This window comes from Syngnathoides biaculeatus, chromosome 9 (genome assembly GCF_019802595.1).
Source record: "Syngnathoides biaculeatus isolate LvHL_M chromosome 9, ASM1980259v1, whole genome shotgun sequence".
NCBI lineage: Eukaryota > Metazoa > Chordata > Actinopteri > Syngnathiformes > Syngnathidae > Syngnathoides > Syngnathoides biaculeatus.
The window spans coordinates 10,969,314-10,989,259 of NC_084648.1; the positions used below are offsets into that span (position 1 = coordinate 10,969,314).

The 19,946-nt window shown below is 40.6% G+C and overlaps 1 protein-coding gene across 5 annotated transcripts in view; it reads left to right on the top strand.

The window, feature by feature from the left end:
* The window catches only part of cntln (centlein, centrosomal protein), a 121,898-nt gene that overhangs the window by 37,557 nt on the left and 64,395 nt on the right, over positions 1-19,946 (top strand). For all 5 annotated transcript variants that reach the window (XM_061829566.1, XM_061829568.1, XM_061829569.1 and 2 more), the window contains exons 12-13: positions 7,198-7,314; positions 17,718-17,818. In XM_061829566.1, the coding sequence (XP_061685550.1) occupies positions 7,198-7,314; positions 17,718-17,818 (218 nt within the window). The remainder of the gene's footprint in view (positions 1-7,197; positions 7,315-17,717; positions 17,819-19,946) is intronic.

The window sequence follows — 19,946 nt, forward strand, 5'->3', positions numbered from 1 at the left end:
CTCTGTACATGACCATCGAGGTGCTGTACACTGACAAAGCAGACCAAGTTCACTCACACAAACTGATTCAGACTGCAAAAAATGAAAAAGTGTAAAAGAACCAGACATGCCACAGGAAGTAGTTAGTATTTTCCTCACGAAGTTTCCAAAGTGCTTTCATATTAATGTAGTATTTTAAAAAATAATAATTTTACGTCCAGACCATTCTTGTACTGTACTTCCAAGTACTTTTAACAAACTATTCTTTATCACAGTTAAACCAAAGTGCTTTAAAAGGTTTGTACTGTAAGTACTATTTTGGTTGCTTGACACTGTTTTCTGTCTCCCTCAGCGTTAATGGCCACTCATTTAGTAGAAGCATGTGCAGTGAAAGATGTTTCATCAGGCTGACACTTTTGTCCATGGCGTAATGTGCGTTTGCTTATACACTCTTTCCATGAATTTCGTTAAGAGAAAAGTAATTTCCAGTTAAAGAAAGTCGCTTTGCGTGGAGATTTAAACAAACTCCCCATTCTTGTTCATAATTGCTTAATAATCTTTTTCTAATTGAAAAGAAGTCCAATATAACTAATTAAAAACAACAAAAGCTACCAGGAATATTTGGAAAAGGATACTAGAACATCTCTGATTCATTTGGGGTTAATCACTTTAAATGGCCTGCTATGTATGCTGAAAACAGTTGTTTTTAATATGTGCGTATATGCATTTTTTTTGGGTTGTTATTATTATTATTATTATTTTTCAATTGAGTTGTCCCGGGACATCACAGTGGATGACTGGTGAGTTTCCGCTTCACAGTTCTGATGATGCATGGTTCAAATCCCAGCCTCGCCTGTTTGGGGTTCACATCTTCTCCCAGTGCCTGTGTTAGTTTTGTCGGGGCACTCTGGTTTCCTCTCACACCCAAAAAACCTGCCTGGTAGGTTGTTTGACGTCTAAATTGCCCAGAGGTGTAAATATGAGTGGGAATGGTAATTTACAATATACATGACCTGTGATTAGTAGACCTCTTCACGGTGTACCCCGGCTCTCGCCCGAAGATAGCTGGGATAGGCTCCAGCACGTCCAGGACGCTAGTGAGGATACGCGGTACATAAAATTTACAAGGAAGCCCTCGCTATACGGAGTTTGAAAGGATCAGAGCGAAGAATTTGAGAAAAGGTGTGCACAAATTCCTTCCTCTCCCCTAGAAATGCTTGCTGATTTTAAGACAGGTCAATTTTGAGGCATTGTGTGCCAAGTACATCCTCCGGTGTCTCTCCTATTTCTGCGTTCATTAGGATGTGAGAGCCAGAGGCTCGAGGTGTCTACTCCTGCAGGGTGCAAGGTGCGCAGGAAAGAGAGAAGGCCACTTCCTGCTATCTTTACGAGTAACCACAGGATGTTTTTTTAAAAGTGTCAAAATATAATTAATAAGACTGTACTGTTATCTCCATTCATTCACTGAGGGTGTTTAAAAATGCATGTTCGAGTGCACATGGGTGGCGGCTGAACAGGAGCGAAGTGCAGACCCCCCTCAGCTGTTTTCTCTCCGGGTTAATTAAAGAAAACAGCAGTGCAACGTGCGCCCGTGAGAAAGTGTGGCGAGCGTGCTCAGTGCCCTGGCTCACGTCAGCTTAGCACGGCTCAGCGCTGTGTGGCTCAGGCGGTGAGAACAAAAGGCGGGCAGCGGCAACACTGCTTTGGCCACAAGTTTTTCACAACGCTATCCCTCCAAAAGGGGCATACGCTTGAAAAGTTCGAAGGAACCAGATCTTACACCTAGCACAGTATAATTATCAAAGTGTTGTTTTTACAGTGAAGAAAGTAAGTATTTGAACACCCTGCTATATTGCAAGTTCTCCCACTTAGAAATCATGGAAAGGTCTGAAATTTTCATCGAAGGTGCATGTCCACTGTGAGATAGATAATCTAAAAAGTAAAATCCAGAAACCACAATGTATGATTTTTTTTGTTTGCAATTACAGCGGTCAAAAGTTTCCTGTAATTGCTCTCCAGGTTTGTACATACTGCAGGAGGTGATTTTGGCCCACTCCTCCACACAAATCTTCTCTAGATCAGACAGGTTTCTGGGCCGTCGCTGAGAAACACGGAGTTTAAGCTCCCTTCCAAAGATTTTCTATTGGGTTTAGGTCTGGAGACTGGCTTGGCCACGCCAGAACCTTAATATATTCTTATGGAGCCACTCCTTGGCATACCTGGCTGTGTGCTTCGGGTCATCGTCATGTCGAAAGATCCAGCCACGACCCATCTTCAATGGTCTGACTGAGGGAAAGAGGTTGTTCCCCAAAATCTCACAATACATGGCCACAGTCATCCTCTCCTTAATACAGTGCAATCGTCCTGTCCCATGTGCAGAAAAACACCCCCAAAGCATGATGCTACCACTCCCATGCTTCACAGTAGTGTTGGTGTTCTTGGGGTGGAACTCAACATTCGTCTTCCTCCAAACACGGTCAGTGGAATTGTGACCAAAATGTTTCATTTTGGTCTCATCTCACCACAAAACTTTCTCCCATGACTCCAAATGGTCATTGGCAAATTTAAGACGGTGAAAATTTCAGACACCTCCATGATTTCTAAGTGGGAGAACTTGCAATATAGCAGGGTGTTCAAATACTTATTTTCTTCACTGTAAATGTCAACTGCCATCCGTTTGCGACATTGCAGTTCCACTAAACCCGCTCTTGCCAACTGAGGATGACATTTCATGCTGCTTCTTAATGCTAATGCTTGAAATAACATTAGGAGCATAATAGGGAGCGTCCCTTTTTATTTATGCCTTGATTTGTGCTGACAAACTCCGTAAAATGGTGTTTATCCACTTTCTGGGAAAGCCCACTAATGGAAAAAGGTTCAGAGTTTGAGAAATGTATTTATTAAACTCGGCGCTTCAAGGTTGCGGACGTTTGTGTTTTTTGGTAAACAAATCCCCGTATCTGCACCTTTATCCAGATTTTTACCAAAATAGGCTTAAAGTTGAATGGAACTCAGCTTTGTATTTAAAACAAAATAAAGTTGATGGTGGTTTTGCTTATTAATGTAAACTTCATTCTACAACTAAGAAAAAGTAACATTTCCAGTTATCCAATCACGGTGTTGCTCAGTGACATTCTTCACCAGTGAGTTAACCAGTCAAACGTGAACATTTGAAGCACCAGCCAATCACAAAGCTGGTATGGAAATTGCCTCATTAGAATGCAGGCAGTGTACAGCCCACCAGTCCCAGTGAAACCTCTTTGCTACTCAACATTACCGACATATTTTTACAAAACGGCGTGGTCGAGAACGGGGAAAAGACAACTTCCTGTTTATATTAGAGATGGGAAAAAGTTTTTTAATCATACTGGGTGTGATGGGGGGTGCGCAAATAAAATTAAAGGTTATTAAAGCATCCGTACTCTGATCAAAGCGGCGCCCATAAACAGATTCCCCCTGAATCAGAGCAATTAGCCGTAGCGGTGTGGAAAAGTTCTCTCTGTTTCCCCCTGCTTAATAATGGAAACTAGGATTCCGTAGAGGGGAAGCACTGAGGCCTGAAGACGATAGCTCTCTCATGGCTCTGTGTTCAACAGCTTTTAGGAGCACTCCAAACAAATTAAAATGTATAAAGCTTTACTGTGACTTAATAAAGCATCTTACACATTTCTTTAGAACTAAACTAAATTTCGCACTGAGGGGAGTTGAGAGCACTATTAAGGTAGGTGAGGCTAAATTCACTGAATATAGAGATTTACTAAATGGGCCCATGCGTGACACACATACTAAAAGTTCAAGTGATCCAAATTATGTATCCTGACTGACATATTAGCTGTAATGAAAATGAAAACATTTGTCATTCCTCAGACGCCAACTACTAGGAACCGGTGTTTAAATAGCATTAGTGTGACACGGCAGCGTTTACATGGCCAATAATGGCTTCTCTCGTTCTCTCTCACTCTTGCGTTCTCTCACTCTCTTTTAACTACAATGTCACCTAACCATTAATATACTGTAAAATGTACAACTACCTTTTGATAATAATTGATAAAACATTTTGTAAATGGCCAATAACCAGCTCGCTAACCAGCTGATTTCCAATGTATAGATGCATCTCAAATTTGAATGTTGTGGAAACCTTCGTCAAAAGTTTAAAAAAAAAAAAAAAAAAATTTTTTTTTGTTTCCCTAGTTTTTTTTCCATAACTGATAATTACATCTTGCAGTTTACGAAAACCCCAAATTCTCCATTTAAAATAAATAGTTTTTTTTAAAAATGACAACATAATTTTAACATGGGGAGCATTCTTGGCTTATACATTTTAGAGATTTTTAACATGAAATCGGATAGATGACACGTTCAACCTTCAGGAACTTGTTTTGGGAGAGCTCAATCACGCATAAAAAAAAATAATTAACGGTGGATCCTTGTGGGGATAAGCGGCTCAGATGATGGGTGGATGAATGTTCAGAAATGGATTGTGAAGGCGGTCCCGCCGGGCATACTGTTGATGTATTACAAAGATTCAGTATTGTATGATCTCCAAGAAGACTATCTTTTCTTACATTTTATGTGGCCCTTATTCTATCGTGATTATTTTTATTTTTTTAAAACAAATTAAGCAAGAAATATGGAGGAGAACAAATTATCAGATTAGCAGCCACATCCCAGAAATATCAATAACGAAAAAAGTGTCATATTTATGTAAAAATTAGTCATGGATTGGCCTTTTTTATGGAATACTATACTAATTGTGTGTCCCATGAATGACAGTACACTTTAATTTTTTAAATTGAACTATTGCATTTTTTTTCCCTACTACATTCCAATTGAAATGCCCAAGTATCTTCTCCCATTTGACATGTTCTTCTCTCATTGCGATTGGACCCTTCTTTTAGCTAAAACCCAAAGAAAGAGCAGAGCGCGTGCCGAGGCGTTTGACGCTTAATTAACCGAATTCTTGTGACGCATGCTGGAGTTTTGCATGACATTTCACATTTGGAGACCCCACTGTCCACTTCAGCACTTTGATTTGGTGAGAATGAGAGCGCTTAGTGTGTGTGAGTTGTCGGGGACCGCTTCCGAAGGTGCAAAAACTGGTCTCATTTTTCCAATCTGCAAATTCCTCTTTAAAAGCCATTTTAGTTTGCAAATGAAAGGCTAATTGGAATTGAATACCTCGGGCAACGACTGATTCGGCAGGTGTGTGTGTGTGTGTGGTGTGTGTGTGTGTGTGTGTGGTGTGTGTGTGTGTGTGTGGGGGGGTGTATATATATATATATATATATATATATATATATGTGTGTGTGTGTGTGTGTGTGTGTGTGTGTGTGTGTGTGTGTGTGTGTGTGTGTGTGAATTGACTGGTGGAGCCAGCTATTGAAGAAAAAACACAAAGTGTCATTAAGTATTTATAAGTGAAGTGTAGACATTGGAAGGTCCAAGCCATTACATCTTCAAAGCACACAGGGAATGCTCCGCTGTGTGGCCGCACAAGGCAGCACCCCGGGCTAGAACAAAAACGCATCGGTGGCAACATGATTTGCCACTAAAATGTCAAAGTCAAAGTGACTCATTTGAATATGGCAAAACCGGGCAGGTTAACGAAAACAGTGTGACTAGGGGCCTCGTTAGCCCCCCTCCAAATTAGCCAAAGGCAGGAAGGTAATGTACAGTACCAACCTTTATTCCCATAGTGTAATACGAGCTGTTCATATGTATATCTCTGTGTTCCATAAGCTTTGCTTATGTATAATGCAATAAATTAACTGGAACAGTTTGCTATTGCACGTGCAGGATTTAAACAGTAGACTATATGGAGCTTTCGCTCTCATTTTAACTGGATAATAACTTCCACTATTCTGTAAAAATGTTGAAGATTTTGTCCAACGTTGAATATAATCCATTCCATAATGGTTATCTCCAAAATTGTCCTAATTTTGAAAACAAAGAACTAATATCTCAGTACAAGGCAGTATTATAAGGAGCGTCTCACATTCCCAACAGTAGAAGTAGCCTTTGGCTTTTCCCTGTCAGGGGAATACCACAACCACCACCGGCCTGCCTTACACTGTACATTTGTTTACTGTAGTACAGTATTATAAACAATGGGTGGGCAAAATATGGCCTGGAGCCCACAAAATACCCACCCAGTTTTTTAACTCGGCCCAAAGTGCATGTACAATATCAATAGACTTTTACTATCACATAACATAATTTTTAGGAAATCAAAAAGAGACACCAATGCTCACACAGGTGTCCAAATAAGAGGCTAAGCATGGTTGTTTCAAGCTGTTTATTTGTCACACCCAATTGATTGCAAAAGAAAACACTCAAACAACGGCATGTTTTTTGAAACGTTGTCTTTGCCTCATCAAAGAGAGTAAGCCACTTTTTTTTTTTTTTTTTTTTGCATTGTGCTAGACCATTTGCACTATTATGGCGTTTTAGCTGTGGATTTTCTTTTTTTCTGAGGACATCCACATTCTACGATGTTACATCCAACCTGCATCCCCTTCGTGAGGGATGCAGGTTGGAGAAGGTATGGATGATAGCAGGTGCTGCAATGAAGTAAAGTGAAGTGGCTATTAGACACTTGCAGTTGTTTACATTCAAACTTTAGCTCCTCTAATGCAACTGATGTCATGTGCACTTTTTTAATTTATTGTGATCTCATCTGCAATACAGCCCTTTGTTACAAGTGCAGTTTTTTATGTGCTCCATGAATCAAGTTGCTTTTCCATTTCCTAGCTCTTTGGGGAAAAAAAAAAAGTATGTTATTATGATGTAAGACAGACCCTTTTCCGATTACCATAAGTTCCATTTCTACTTTTAGGGATATCATCGCACTTACCCCACTGTGGTGTAATCACCAGGACAGAAAAAGAGAGGGATTAAGTTCACACACTTTTTTTGTGAACTTAATCCCTTAGAAGCGCTGACATTTTGTGTATATCACTCATTAAAAGGACTTTAATCACAAATTTTACTTGTCGTTTGAGCCATATATTCGCGGAAAAAAAAATTGGTTGGAGTCCAAATTGTTCTAATATTGAGCAATCGCCTTTGAACGTTCCACTGTAGTTCATCCGGAAGTTCGCTATTGGAATGAAATGAATCATGGTATGCACAGGAATTTAAGATTCAGGGAGAAATTAAAGAGTCTCTCCCACAATCGAATGGTTACTTACAGAGCATTCTTCATTCTTTATACTTCAGGCCACATGGACGGATGCCACGTGCCGAGCCCTGGCAGCTGAGACAGGAGAACAGCGATGCTGTGTGGAATGAACTTGCCTATTTCAAAAACCTCACCCGGAAACTCACACTTGAAAAGTAAGTCACTTTTCTAGTAACTTGAAACACTTTTCTGGCTTATCTGCGCCTCTGCGAGAATGCTGACACACTTATTTTTATTTTTTGTATTCACTTTGACCTTCCCAATTTGACAGCATCCCCTCAGTCCGTCACATCATTACCCATCAGCGGGGGTCAGAGAAAGATCATTACACTCTGCTCATTTGCAAAATTGGCCACCTAAACATTCACACATAGAAGCGCACCGGAAACAAATGATGTAGTCTCACCCAAGGGTGTTTTCACACCTTTAGTTAACTTTATCCAGTACGAATCATTTGATGGTTCATGTAAAATTGCCAAGTGCCCCCCCACAAATGCTAAAAAGTCGGCAAGGAAATTTAGCCAATTCCCTCGACTTGAGAAAATTATTCTTTAAAGGGTAAAAGGGAATGTTGTTGCTCATAAGTGACATTCTAGTCTTAATGTAATGTAAGTAATGTATCATTGCTCATCCATCTATGACATCATTGAATCCTGACGGGCAAAATAATTTCACTTTTATGAGGTAGCATAAGGTAAAATTAACGTATATCCACCTGTTGCCATTCATAGAACAGAATGACTTCATATGTGTGTGTGTGTGTGAATATCTTTTTTTTTTTTTTTTTTTTACTCAATTTGATCCTGAATTTACACTAAATTTGTTTGTAAATAGAGACAAGCTCATCATTTCAAAATATACTCTAGATCCTTTGTGATATTTGTGTGGCAGGAGCAACAAACATGCTTTCAATATTTCACTGTCTTGTAAAAGTAGTAAATTACACATTCTTTCTGCTTTGGCCTTCATAAGCGTTCGAAATGCACTTCAGTGCCATCGTACTCAGTTCATTTTTCACGCGTCCTTTTTTCTTGTTGTTGTCTCTTTTTATAGTGTAGGCCGTTATCTTTTTTTGATCGTGTAACTGCACCACTAGGTGACCCTTCGTGACGCTTCACACAAAGCTTGGCCTAAAGCCATCGTCTCGGCTCCTCCCGTCTCCCCCGGCCTTCACCTTTTCTCACCTCCTCCATTCTCTCTCCTGTGCCTCTGCACTTTCTTTCCTCTTCACTTTTCCGCCTTGCCTTTCCCAGTTGCCTCCCCCTGCCCCTCTGCAATGCCGCAGTGTAGGTTGAGGCCACAATTGTGGTACCCCGTAACGCCTCCCCTTCCCTCCGATGCTTCCCGTCCGCTCACCCCCCTACCCTGTCCTCCTAATCCCAGCTGAGCTCATTATGATATAGCCCGGCTGCCTCTCTCCAAGCCTGAGCTGTCTGAGTTAATTACAGACTAGTAGCTCTAGTGCCGCTGATGCTGCCTGTTAAGGGATGTCCATCCGCCAGTTTGCCTGCCTGGAACTGAGCAGTCCACTGGATGGTCTGGGGGAAATCGGGGTTGTGGTTGGGGGGTGGATGGCAAACATACTACACGCAGGGTCCTTGAAACTGACCTGCAAGTGGAAACCATGAGAGCTGACCCGCAGCTGGTGTCTTTTCCTGACGGTGTAACTTGCCCGTCATCAGGGCTTAGAGTTGATCCCCTTCATGTGCCGCTGACCAGCTACACTCACCAGAAACTTCTGGTTAGTGGGACAAGACTAGTTGTGGTCAGTGTATGGCATGTTGTGTTGGTTATGTTCAAGTACAGAGGGATCCTCAATGTACAGCAAATGGTGGTAGTGTTTTGCATGTCTGCCTTCCAGTTATGACATTTGAGGTTCGAAACTCTGCTCCAGACTTCTTGCATTGGTGTGAAAAGTCCTCTAAAAACATCTTAGTCTTCTGTCCTCAGACTGCATAATTTAGTACGGAGTGTGTTGTTTAGACTTTGTACAGAATTTGCGACGACAAAATCAGCCTTTAATAAACAATTAGTATTCGCGATTATCATTAGCAAACTAGTGATGACCATTTTATGGCAGGGGGAAAAAAAGGCTACAATTCAGGTAACTCATACATCATGTTTTATGTGCATTGCTCATCGAATTTGATTTTTTTTAATGTTATTTACAGGCTCTCTTCTGTCATTTTCGGGAATGTTTTTGATGGGTCCAGCAGTTTTTCCATCTGTAGCAAATGTTGATAAGGTAAACATGGACAGTGGTCAAATAGTTCTAGGCAGGTGGGGTGGAAATATAATTTATTTCAATCCATCCATTTTCTTTGCCGCTTATCCTCACAAGGGATAAATGCTGGAGCCGGCCCCATCTGTCAACGGGCAGGAGGCGGGGTACACACTGAACTGGTTGCCAGTCGATCGTAGGGCACATAGTGACAAACAGCCGCAGTAGCAATCCCACCTTGGGGCAATTTAGAGTGTCCAATTAATGTTGCATGTTTTTGGGATGTGGGAGGAAACCGGATTGCCCGGAGGAAACCCACGCAGGCACGGGGAGAGCATGCAAACTCCACAGAGGGAGGGCTGGGATTGCACCTGAGTCCTCAGAACTGTGAGGCCAACGCTTTCCAGCTGCTCCACCGGGCCGCCATGTCATTTATTTCTTTTTTTTATATTAATTTATTTATTTTTGCATTGACCAATGTTCATGGTCGACTTAGCCATTTATTGTAGCTATTTACTGGAAACCCCTCCTTGGTGTACCCAACCTCTCACCCAGTCAGATGGGATGGGCTCCAGCTCACCCAGTGCCCTAATGAGAATAAGTGGTATAGAAAATGGATGGATGGATATTTCGTGGCAGGGTGGTGGACAGATGGTAAGCATATCTGGGTTAAAGTTTGGCCCCTTTCATATGGCAGTTAAATTTTCTCCCACTGCTTGAATGGGTTTTCTTTGGGTACTGTGGTTTCGGTTACATGCTTGTTAATTGATCGTTTTATTTAAGACTTAAATTGTCCTTAATTGCATATCTGTTTGTGATTTTTGTTTGCCTTTATGTGCCCTGCCACTGATTGGTGACCAGTCCAGCATGTATGATGTCTCTTGCACAAAGTCAGCTGGGATAGGCTCCAGCTCACCCATGACCCTAGTTAAATGGTATCCAGTAGGAGGAAAAACTATGTGAAACCTTTGAAATTTCTTTTACAATTTTCAAGTGTCTGCATGAATTGGACTGAACTTTGAGAAATTCCAAAGATTTCACGCATACTTTTTCTTCCTTCTGTAGGAAATGGGTAAATGGATGTTTTATATTTATGGCCTATTTGAGTTTTTCATACACTACTGTAATTATAGTTTGTTTGTTTGTTTGTTTTTTGCCTTAGTATAGGTTAGTGATAGAATAAAGTAATAAAATAAAAATTCCTAGTTAGGTACTAAATCATGTTCCGTCGCTGCCGTAGAAACAAAACTCAATTATGCGTAGTAATGTTACAAAACACAAAACGTCTTTGCAATAGTAGATTCATCGTAAAGCACAAATAGCCCAAATTTTAGAAAGTATAACTCGTGGGGCAAGTCGTCACAGCTTGCTCCACCGTTGACCGTGTGATGATGATTACGCTTGTGAAGGTTATGCTGTGCAAGTGTCGGGCAATAATGTACTAATGGCTAATTAGCTCCCACTAGTTGAGAATTTAGGGCCAAATGAAGACCCATTTAAAAGCTTTAAATGCCAGTGATGTTCATCAGTACATTTGTCTTTTCCTTTCTGTAGCCTTCTTCGTCATGAGATTGCGCGCAGATGTTCCCGATCACTACTTCCGCAAACAACGCTTGTAAAACACCTTCCAGAGGTCCAAAATGACTCTTTGGCTCTTCGAGTACAGCTGTTTTTTTTTTCTTGCACAGTGGGTCTCGCATAGTGCTAAAAGAAGGTTAGCTCCTCGTGTAATATTTCCGCCATAATTTAAGGTTGAGTGAGAAGGTGAAAAATGTGGTTCGATTGACTTTGACTCTGACCAGCAACTGTTACAAAAATTATTATGACTGCAGGAACTTTTGCCCACAATAAGGACCATTATGTGTTTAGAAAGCTCGAACTGTTGTAAATTTAGTTCCATTGTAATTACCCTGGCCCTAAAAGATTTTCCTCCCAGGGGGCTTGTACTTGCTAGTTATTAAGCGAGGTACACAAATTAAGATTTTAACATCTGAACCAATATTCAAAATACATGCTGAGGAATAATCAAACATCTTCTTACTGCTCTTGATGTGCGGTGTACTCGTGATAACAAACACAGTACACTACACACATTGATATCTCCACTGACAATTGTTACTCCTCTCTCAAACCTAAATGGCTTTCATCTCAAAACACCAGAGCCCTTGGGTCAGCTGGCCTGACTTCACCAAACACGTGCAGGTTTCTGATTGTAAATAATAAACGTTTAACATTTACGATTGTCGGCCTAACTGTTTTTCGTACAGATCTGGGAGGAAAAATCACTCTTACCACACTCCACAACATAGGATAATTGCTCTGGATTATCTGTAGAGACATCTGACAAGGGGACATTTGTTGACTTTCACCAGAAGCTCAGGCTCACAAATGGCCCAACATTCAGTGTACTGGTACTGGCTTGAGGTATACCAGCACTATCTTTATCTATTAGAGCAAATTAAATAATGCTCAGTCATGTTCATAGCGGTACCATATAAACTAGAGGTAATCAATCAATAAATCTATCATTCAGTATTCTGACGATTTTGTGAAATCAACTCATTAGTTTGTTGATTCACTTCCAAGTACGGTCAATTATCATTGTACTGTTTTCTTGTTACAAAGAAATTGTTTGAAATGAGCAAAAATAGTTTCAAACTCAGATTTTTTTTCTCATTAATTATTTTTTTTAATACACACACACACACACACACACATATATATATATATATATATATATATATATATATATATATATATATAAATACGTTTTCTGAGCTGATTATCCTCACAAGGGTCGTGGGAGTGCTGCTGCCTATCTCAGCTGTCAACGGGTAAGAGGCATTGTACACCCTGAACTGGTTGCCAGTTAATCGCAGGGCACATCGAGACAAACGGTCAGTCACACCTAGGGACAATTTATTAAATTAGTGTCCAAATAATGTTGCATGTTTTTGGGATGTGGGAGGAAACCGGACTGCCCGGAGGAAACCCACGCAGGCACGGGGAGAACATGCATACTCCACACAAGCGGGGTCGGGATCGAACACAGGACCTCATAACTTTGAGGTCAATGCTTTTCAGCTGATCCACTGTGGCGCCATATTTGTTTTGTTAATAACAAAAATCTCGTGTTACATTTTGGAATAGACTCCACAGTAGTTCAATGAAATTTAGCCAAATGTATCCATCCAAATTGCACTTTACACCTACATAAGGATTAACATTGTTTACATCTTAAACTCCAACTAACATCACGTGTGACGTCACTCAAGATGTCACCTAGCCATCATCAGGTCCTTGATTTCTTTATTTCCACTGCAGACTGAATCAATTAAAAGCAAACCATTTAAGTCATGATTGGATCACAGCAAAATGAGTAGAAATGAAATTGAATCTTCCATCCATTTTCTGAACTGCTTATGCTCACAAGGATCGCGCGAGTGCTGGAGCCTATGCAAGCCATCATCAGGCAGGAGGCAGGGTACACCCTGAACTGGTTACCAGCTAATCGCAGGGCACATAGAGACAAGCAACAGTCAAACTCACAATCACACCGAAGGGCAATTTAGAGTCTCCAATGAATGCATGTTTTTGAAATGTGGGAGGAAATCGGAGTGCCCAGAGAAAACCCACGGAGGCATGGGGAGAACATGGAAACTTGCCACAGGTGGGGGCAGGATTTGAACCCCGGTCCTCAGAACTGTGAGACCAACGCTCTTGCATCACCGTGCCCAAATTGAATCACAACCGAAATAATTTAAATGTAATCAAATCAGGAGGTTCGTCACAATATCCAGCCCTGTGAATCATTAACAACTTGCTGTCAAAAGGCCCATTGTGGTCAAATTATAGAACAAACATTTCTGCTTTTGTGATTGTGAACCTCGTGGTTGACTGGTAAGAATGAAGGGGTGTGGTCTCGAAAAACCCGCAACGGGATCCTTTTATCTGCCTCATTATGCGTCTTTCTCCACTTGGTGTCCGCGCTTGTTAATTGTTGTAAAAGGTTTGTTGGTAAAAAGAGGCAGGGATTATTTAGGCCTCATAAGTAGAGTAAACACATGCAATGCGCCCTCAGACTTAAGATGCTGTACTCAGACAACATCAAAGTATAAATTAGCCAGCGTTTACTGGCGATGGGGGGGGAAAAGCCTTTGAGATCAGTTGCACTGCAGCAGCGGTAGCAGCAACAGTGTGCGATCCTCTACATGGTGACCATTACGGACATGAACCTCCCCAGTGAGCGACGTTGACTGTAATTAAGTTTAATAAAGTTTACCACCATGTTCCTCATCTTTCTGCTCGTTTCATCTTGATTTGCTGAAAGGTAATACAAGTAATGAGTATCTTCTGCCGCCCCCTCGACCCCAGGCAGAGTTGGAGGAGGGACATATTTTGCTCGCACAAACAGAATGTTTTATGCATGTTTTTAAATCAGTCTACTAAGGATTTTCCCCTTCATTAATTATTTGGGAAATTAATTATTTTGAGGGGGAAAATTTGTTTTGCACTTTGTAATTATAATGCAAGCTTCAGTGTTGCCATCCAGACTTAGCCTCTCTAAGTATAAATGAATTGCAACATAAATAATGCACTTTTTTCAATGAAATCGAAATCAGAAACGTAATACACTCCAAGGTAAAATGCTTATCCATCCCCGAAGTTAAATCACGTGTCGATATCATCAACACGGATACGCATTCCAATTGTGTAACCGTGCCTTTTGAGACATCTAAACATCTTTCACGCAGACATCTCCAAAAATTACACGGAAGATCCAGAATTGTGGTTGTGCCTTCTATACAAAACAGTGATTCTGAGATGCATGACGACATGACACATGGAATTATGGTGACATTGTTTTCAAAACAGTGGGGTAGATATGAATGTCAGGTATTTAGTTCCGCACCGGTCTCGCCGTTGTGAAGTACTCTTCCACCCGCATACCGTGTCTAAATCTCTGATACTACCTCTACTGATTAGAAATGATCAGATTGACACTGTCCCTCAAATCCATGTGTGTGTTGTTTATAAGGAAAAGCATTACACCAAAAAGCTGGAAATTGCTGATTTTTCCAGGCATTGTGAAAAGGGGCTTTACATTCCCCTCATCTAAAATACAGCACCACCAACGACCCACTTCAGCCGCTCGAGACCCTCGAAGAACAAGGAGCCCTCCAGCTCAAGTTTGACTCCAGGGGTTTCCCTCAACAGCCCTCAAAACAAGATTATTTTTCCGATAATGGAAATGCCAGAGGTCCTTCCACTTTCATTCCTTGATTCCTTGTGAATTTGTATGTTGTGAGCAAGAGCAGTGTTGTCTTCCGGGCACAAGCACAATAGCTGGGAAGGATGCAGCTGTGTTGCACACCCTTGTGGATCGAGACCAGCGGTGTGCGCTTGGTGCAGCATCGGCAGACCTGAGATTAAATGACATGGAGGGTATTGCTCTGGGCTAAGGTTCTTGCACTCCACAAGAGAGATTGTTTTAAAAAAAAATGGGGCCAAAAGAGCAGCTTGAAACACAGACTGCCAGTGTCAACCACAGCACCAACCATCCATCATGTCTGTTTCTCCAGAAATCTGCTTTTGCTTATAAATCTACTAATCATTTTTTTTTTGCCTTTGACATGTAGTATAGTAGAAGACCAGGTCGTTACTTAATTTTTTTTTTAGGTTGTGTTCTGACCGCATGACAGCTGTGTACAAAGTCAATGACAAGAAAGCAGATTCACACACGAAACTCGCTTCCCTCACCCAGTGGATAAGCAGTTGTGGCGGTTTTCGCCTTCCCTGGGTTTTGTTTAAAGGAAGGCAAGATGTTCTCTTTCTGCTCTAATGTGGCTGTTTTTTGTTTTGTTTTTGCCCAAGATATCTGTGTGAAAGAATGTCAAGGATGTAAAAGTACAGTGGCCGAGAAGGGTCACAACAGCTGTAAATGCCACGACAAAATGACAATAGCCCACATCGCAGCGAGATTAAGCTACAAAGGAAGTGACCGTGTGAGTTTGTGGCTTGTTTAATTCGTCAGAGTAATCAGGGTCCCCTATCATTGACAGACCAAGTGACCAAGTCGTGACGTTGCACAATTTTTAATGAACTAAGTTCAAATATTGATATTACTGGAATCCAAAATGACATTGATCACTGCTATGAAATATTTTCGTTTTGCTTGCTTTTACAACTTTTTTTCATGAAAAGTTGTGCAACCTGCTGCCTTTGGTCTCTTTTTTTTTTCCCCATACATAGTCGAGCTTTACAATTTAAGCGTTACACAAGGAGATAAAATTGAAGAACAGAACATGTAGGGAACATTACATATAACAGGATAGGGAAAATGAATAAAAGTCAGGTCTAGTCAAACAAACTGTAAACAAACTGTACACAGTCAGGGCTTGTTTTTTTTTTTTTTTTTTTTAACAGACTTCAATTACGTTGAAACTGTTTATAATATCCTTCTTGTGCCCGTCTCATTCAAATTGCTCCACTGTGGGACTCATACAAAGTACAGTTCTTGTTACCGTTAAGACTACGTAAAAAGGTAGTGAGGTGGCTACATGTTGAGCATTGATTTTATTTTTACTGAAACCGGCACCTCATCGCTGAGCCCACTTTTCAGTTAGTGCTCAGCTCTGTGTATGAGGTGTATACACAGAGCCACACACATCCAAACACAACCCAGTCCCCCCCTCCCCAGCTCCCTTTTTGAATTGAGACATCACAATCTGGCAAAATTCAAACCGGCTTGCTCACAAAAGATTTACTTGGTGGTTTGAATTTCACTGTAGCATTAAACATGAATGTTGGCAATTTTGACAAGTTTGACCATTAAGGTTGGTGGCGCAAATGTGCTTGAACCAACAGAGAACCTTTTTTAGGGAAAACACTGGACCCTCCAATAACCACTTCTTCTGCAGAATCACACAAAACCTTCATGGAAGTTTTGTGGTAGATCTAGACATCTGTAATGCTCAAACATCTCAAAACACTAAATATATTTTGTTCTGTGCTTTCAGTGTAGCCTTTGTAGCCACTGTGATATCCTTGGATCGGTTTCCCAATGTATGTTAAATCCATTAGTCGCAGAGCATGCTAATAAAGGATTCCTAGTGAAGAATGCACATGGCTTCTAACTCCAGGTTTGGAGGGAAAGCGGAGGCTCTCGGCCAACAACATCCATATCTTCAATTCAATCCTCTCTTCATAACGAAAACATTGTGACCCTTTAACAAAATTGAATGTTTTGCATGTGATTTTTGGCTTTGGCATCAATAACGGAGGCATCTTGACGCACATACAAGAGAAACATGAGCTGCAACAGGCACCTTCCACTTACTGCATATTTCAGCTCATTTGTCCCATTAAGAGGCGGGACACAGGAGGCAGCGATGGTGCCTCATCGACTTGAGTTCATTTATGGAGGAAAATCCATAAAGGAGCGACACATATCCATCTGCTTCCTCTCCCCCACCCCTCAGGGAGAGTCATTTGTGTACTTATTTAAGCTGCGGTCAGCCATTAGGCCAGGCGTTTACTGGACTGTGAGGGCTAAAAAGCTAATTATTTCCTTTCCCTGTGCAATGGCTCTAACTTTTCCCCAGGTCATTTTCCTGACATTTGGCAGGGAAAACATCTGCCGTAAAATTAAAGTTGTCTCGTTAGTTAATTGCCATCGTCATCGCCATTGTTCGCCGCTCGCTCAAGTGACCTCTTTAACTCCACAGATTGGCTCACGTATTTGTTTTCTTTTTCTGTGCAAATGAGGTTAACAGACGGTAGAATGCCACTACACTCGCAGAAGCTTGTTTGTGCCGTTCCACTCTGCAGCAGAGGGGAGGGATATGAGGTGTGTTTTGTTCAGGTGTGCCCGTCTCAGCGGGGCCTTGCGCGTATCCTCACTAGACGTTCACTGTGTCCTAATAATAACTTGAAAGTGCAAAGTCTCCAGAATGGCTCAGCGTAATTAGCCTTTAGCAGGAATCAAGCTAATTGTGGAGTGGTAATTGGGCACACTTTCACAGTCGGATTGTCTGTTGTGTTGCATGCGAACGCTCGATGCGACGACCTCTTCCTACCTCGGCGTTTCATCTCACTTGTCACTTTGATTTCCATGTGAATAAATAAAAGGCACTTTAATTTCTTCCTGTGCTCTTTTCTGCGGGGAGGTGAATGTGGAGAATGGGATTCCAAAAGGAAACTGCCAGCAAATGCTACTAAATTAATGGAATCTGCAGTGGGATGTAATGGGATATTTGTAGAAAATGTAACACTATTCTCATTATACACTGTGTTACAATAAAGAAAATGGCATGTTTTGAATATGAATTAATACAGGGCGGCCTTGGAAGAAGAGATGGACATGTTGCGAGTCCAGGCTGCGATGGATCAGGCTACGGTGAAGGAGCTCCACCTGTGTCTCGCTGAAGAACACCAAGGTTAATCATTTTGCATTTTATTAGGATTTCTTTTGGTGGATTTCCAAAATGTTGGAATGCAGAGTTGATTTATATATATATATATATATATATATATATATAAATGAATACTTTTTTTTTTTTTAATTATAGACTGCACACTAGTTGACTGAATCAACAGTGCCTCAACTTCTTCAAGGCAGACTTAATCACAAATCAATTGCACACATTCACAGAACTTTTGACAATCAAGTAATTGACTAATTGTTCATTATGCCATCCCTACTTAAATCACCTTCTTAGTCCCTTATGGTTCACTTTCCATAGTTCAATAACTTACTACCAAAGTAGTTTTTCCAAAATAAAGGCCTAAAATATAGTTTAAAATGACGTTCGAAAAATATGTTGTGTAGGTTTGAATTTTATGACCTGCATCTTATGGGCTTAGCTGCAGTATTTATGTGGTAATAGTTTGTTAAATAGCTCCTGAATCACAAACAACCTGTTCCAAATACATTTTATTTTTTAAATTTATGTTCTTCCACAATTGATCATCTCAAAACACAAATTGCTGAAAGCCAAAGTTTATGAAATGGCTTTTGAGGTTAATATACTGGATATTATGCTACCGCTGTGATCAGCTGAACTCAAAAGATCTACGATTTTTTTTTCTATGTACACCAAATGCTATTTCTCTCAAATATTCACAAATTTTTTAATCTGTTTTAGCAAGGCCTTCTCTTTTGCTGACATAGTCCATCCATCTCACGGGTATTTCATGTAAGCATGATCATTGTTCAGGTGTGCCTTAGGCTGCCCACAATAAAAGGTGTGTATGTAAGGGGTGGGGGGGTGCATGAGGGTCTCGGAAAAGCGGTCAGTATTTTTTTATTCATTATATTTATACATATTGTTTGTACAACATTGAATTTGTTCATTCTCGACATTTTAATTTATTGCAGGATACTGTTTTAATATTGTTTACGGTTGTTCCTGAGCGAAAATGTTGACATCCTTAAGGTGACAGCACTTTTGACTCCCATCTGTGCCAATTTGCGAGCCAAATTAACGAGGCAACTCTCGTTGGAATTAATTGGACAACTCAATTAAGACTTGATCAACCCCACCGCTAATTGATTGGTAGATCAAGGACTGTTCATCTTGTCAGCGTGAACCATTCCCGATGTTTTTTAAAGCGCATCGCTTTTAATTCAGTCGACAGTCTTTTGTCAGTTGGTGACCACCGCAAACTCTATGGCTTTAATTAAGCAGTTCAATAACAAATCTGTCCTGGATCACTTTAATTTTCCTCACCACCAATGATGGTGTCGGGTGGGAGAGGTTCTAGCATTTCATTAAGAGGATGGTACTAATTAAAATGGAGAGTCCTTTGCAATATTGACACTCGAGGCGGGAACTCAAAGTATTGAGCTACTTGGAAAGGACATTCTAATTTTACATTTTCTTTGACAAATAATCACTCCGTGGAAATGTGTAGTTTCATCTTGTCATTATGATTAATGTTAAGAGTGGATGTTAAGTGAATTACTTCAAAATATATGGTGTCAAAACAGCTGAGTCCCTAAGGGAATGATTTGTCAGGATTTCAGGATTTTTTTTTTTTTCCAAAAACAAATCCATTCCTAGAGTCCAGAATGGCCACTGTACACTATACAGGCCATGTTTTGAGTAAAAATCCAATATTCTGACAAGCCATACAATTCTAATAACAGATTAATTGCTCTAAAAAATGACAACAATCAATAAAATAGAACACAAAACTCCCAAATGACCAAGTGGCATTTAGCAGCTAGCGCTAGCATTAACCACCGACTGCGTAGACTTTCCTGTCTTTTGAAACTCACATTTATCTTTACCAGTATGTCAGTTTGACCTCCAGGTCTTTTCATAGAATTGTGAAGGAAAATTAAATGTACAGTAGCCAATCAACAAAGACTGACGAACAATGAAACGACAATAATGAAAACGTCTTACCCGATCTCCTTTTATGGGTAAGAATGGGTTCCTCAGGTAGTTATTTTCCAAAGCAAGTCATTTTTTGACAACAAAACAATTTTCCAAGGCTCTCGGCACTGGCAGCCGGTAATATTCTGGATCTCGCGAGACTTCAAGATAGGCAGCGCAATAG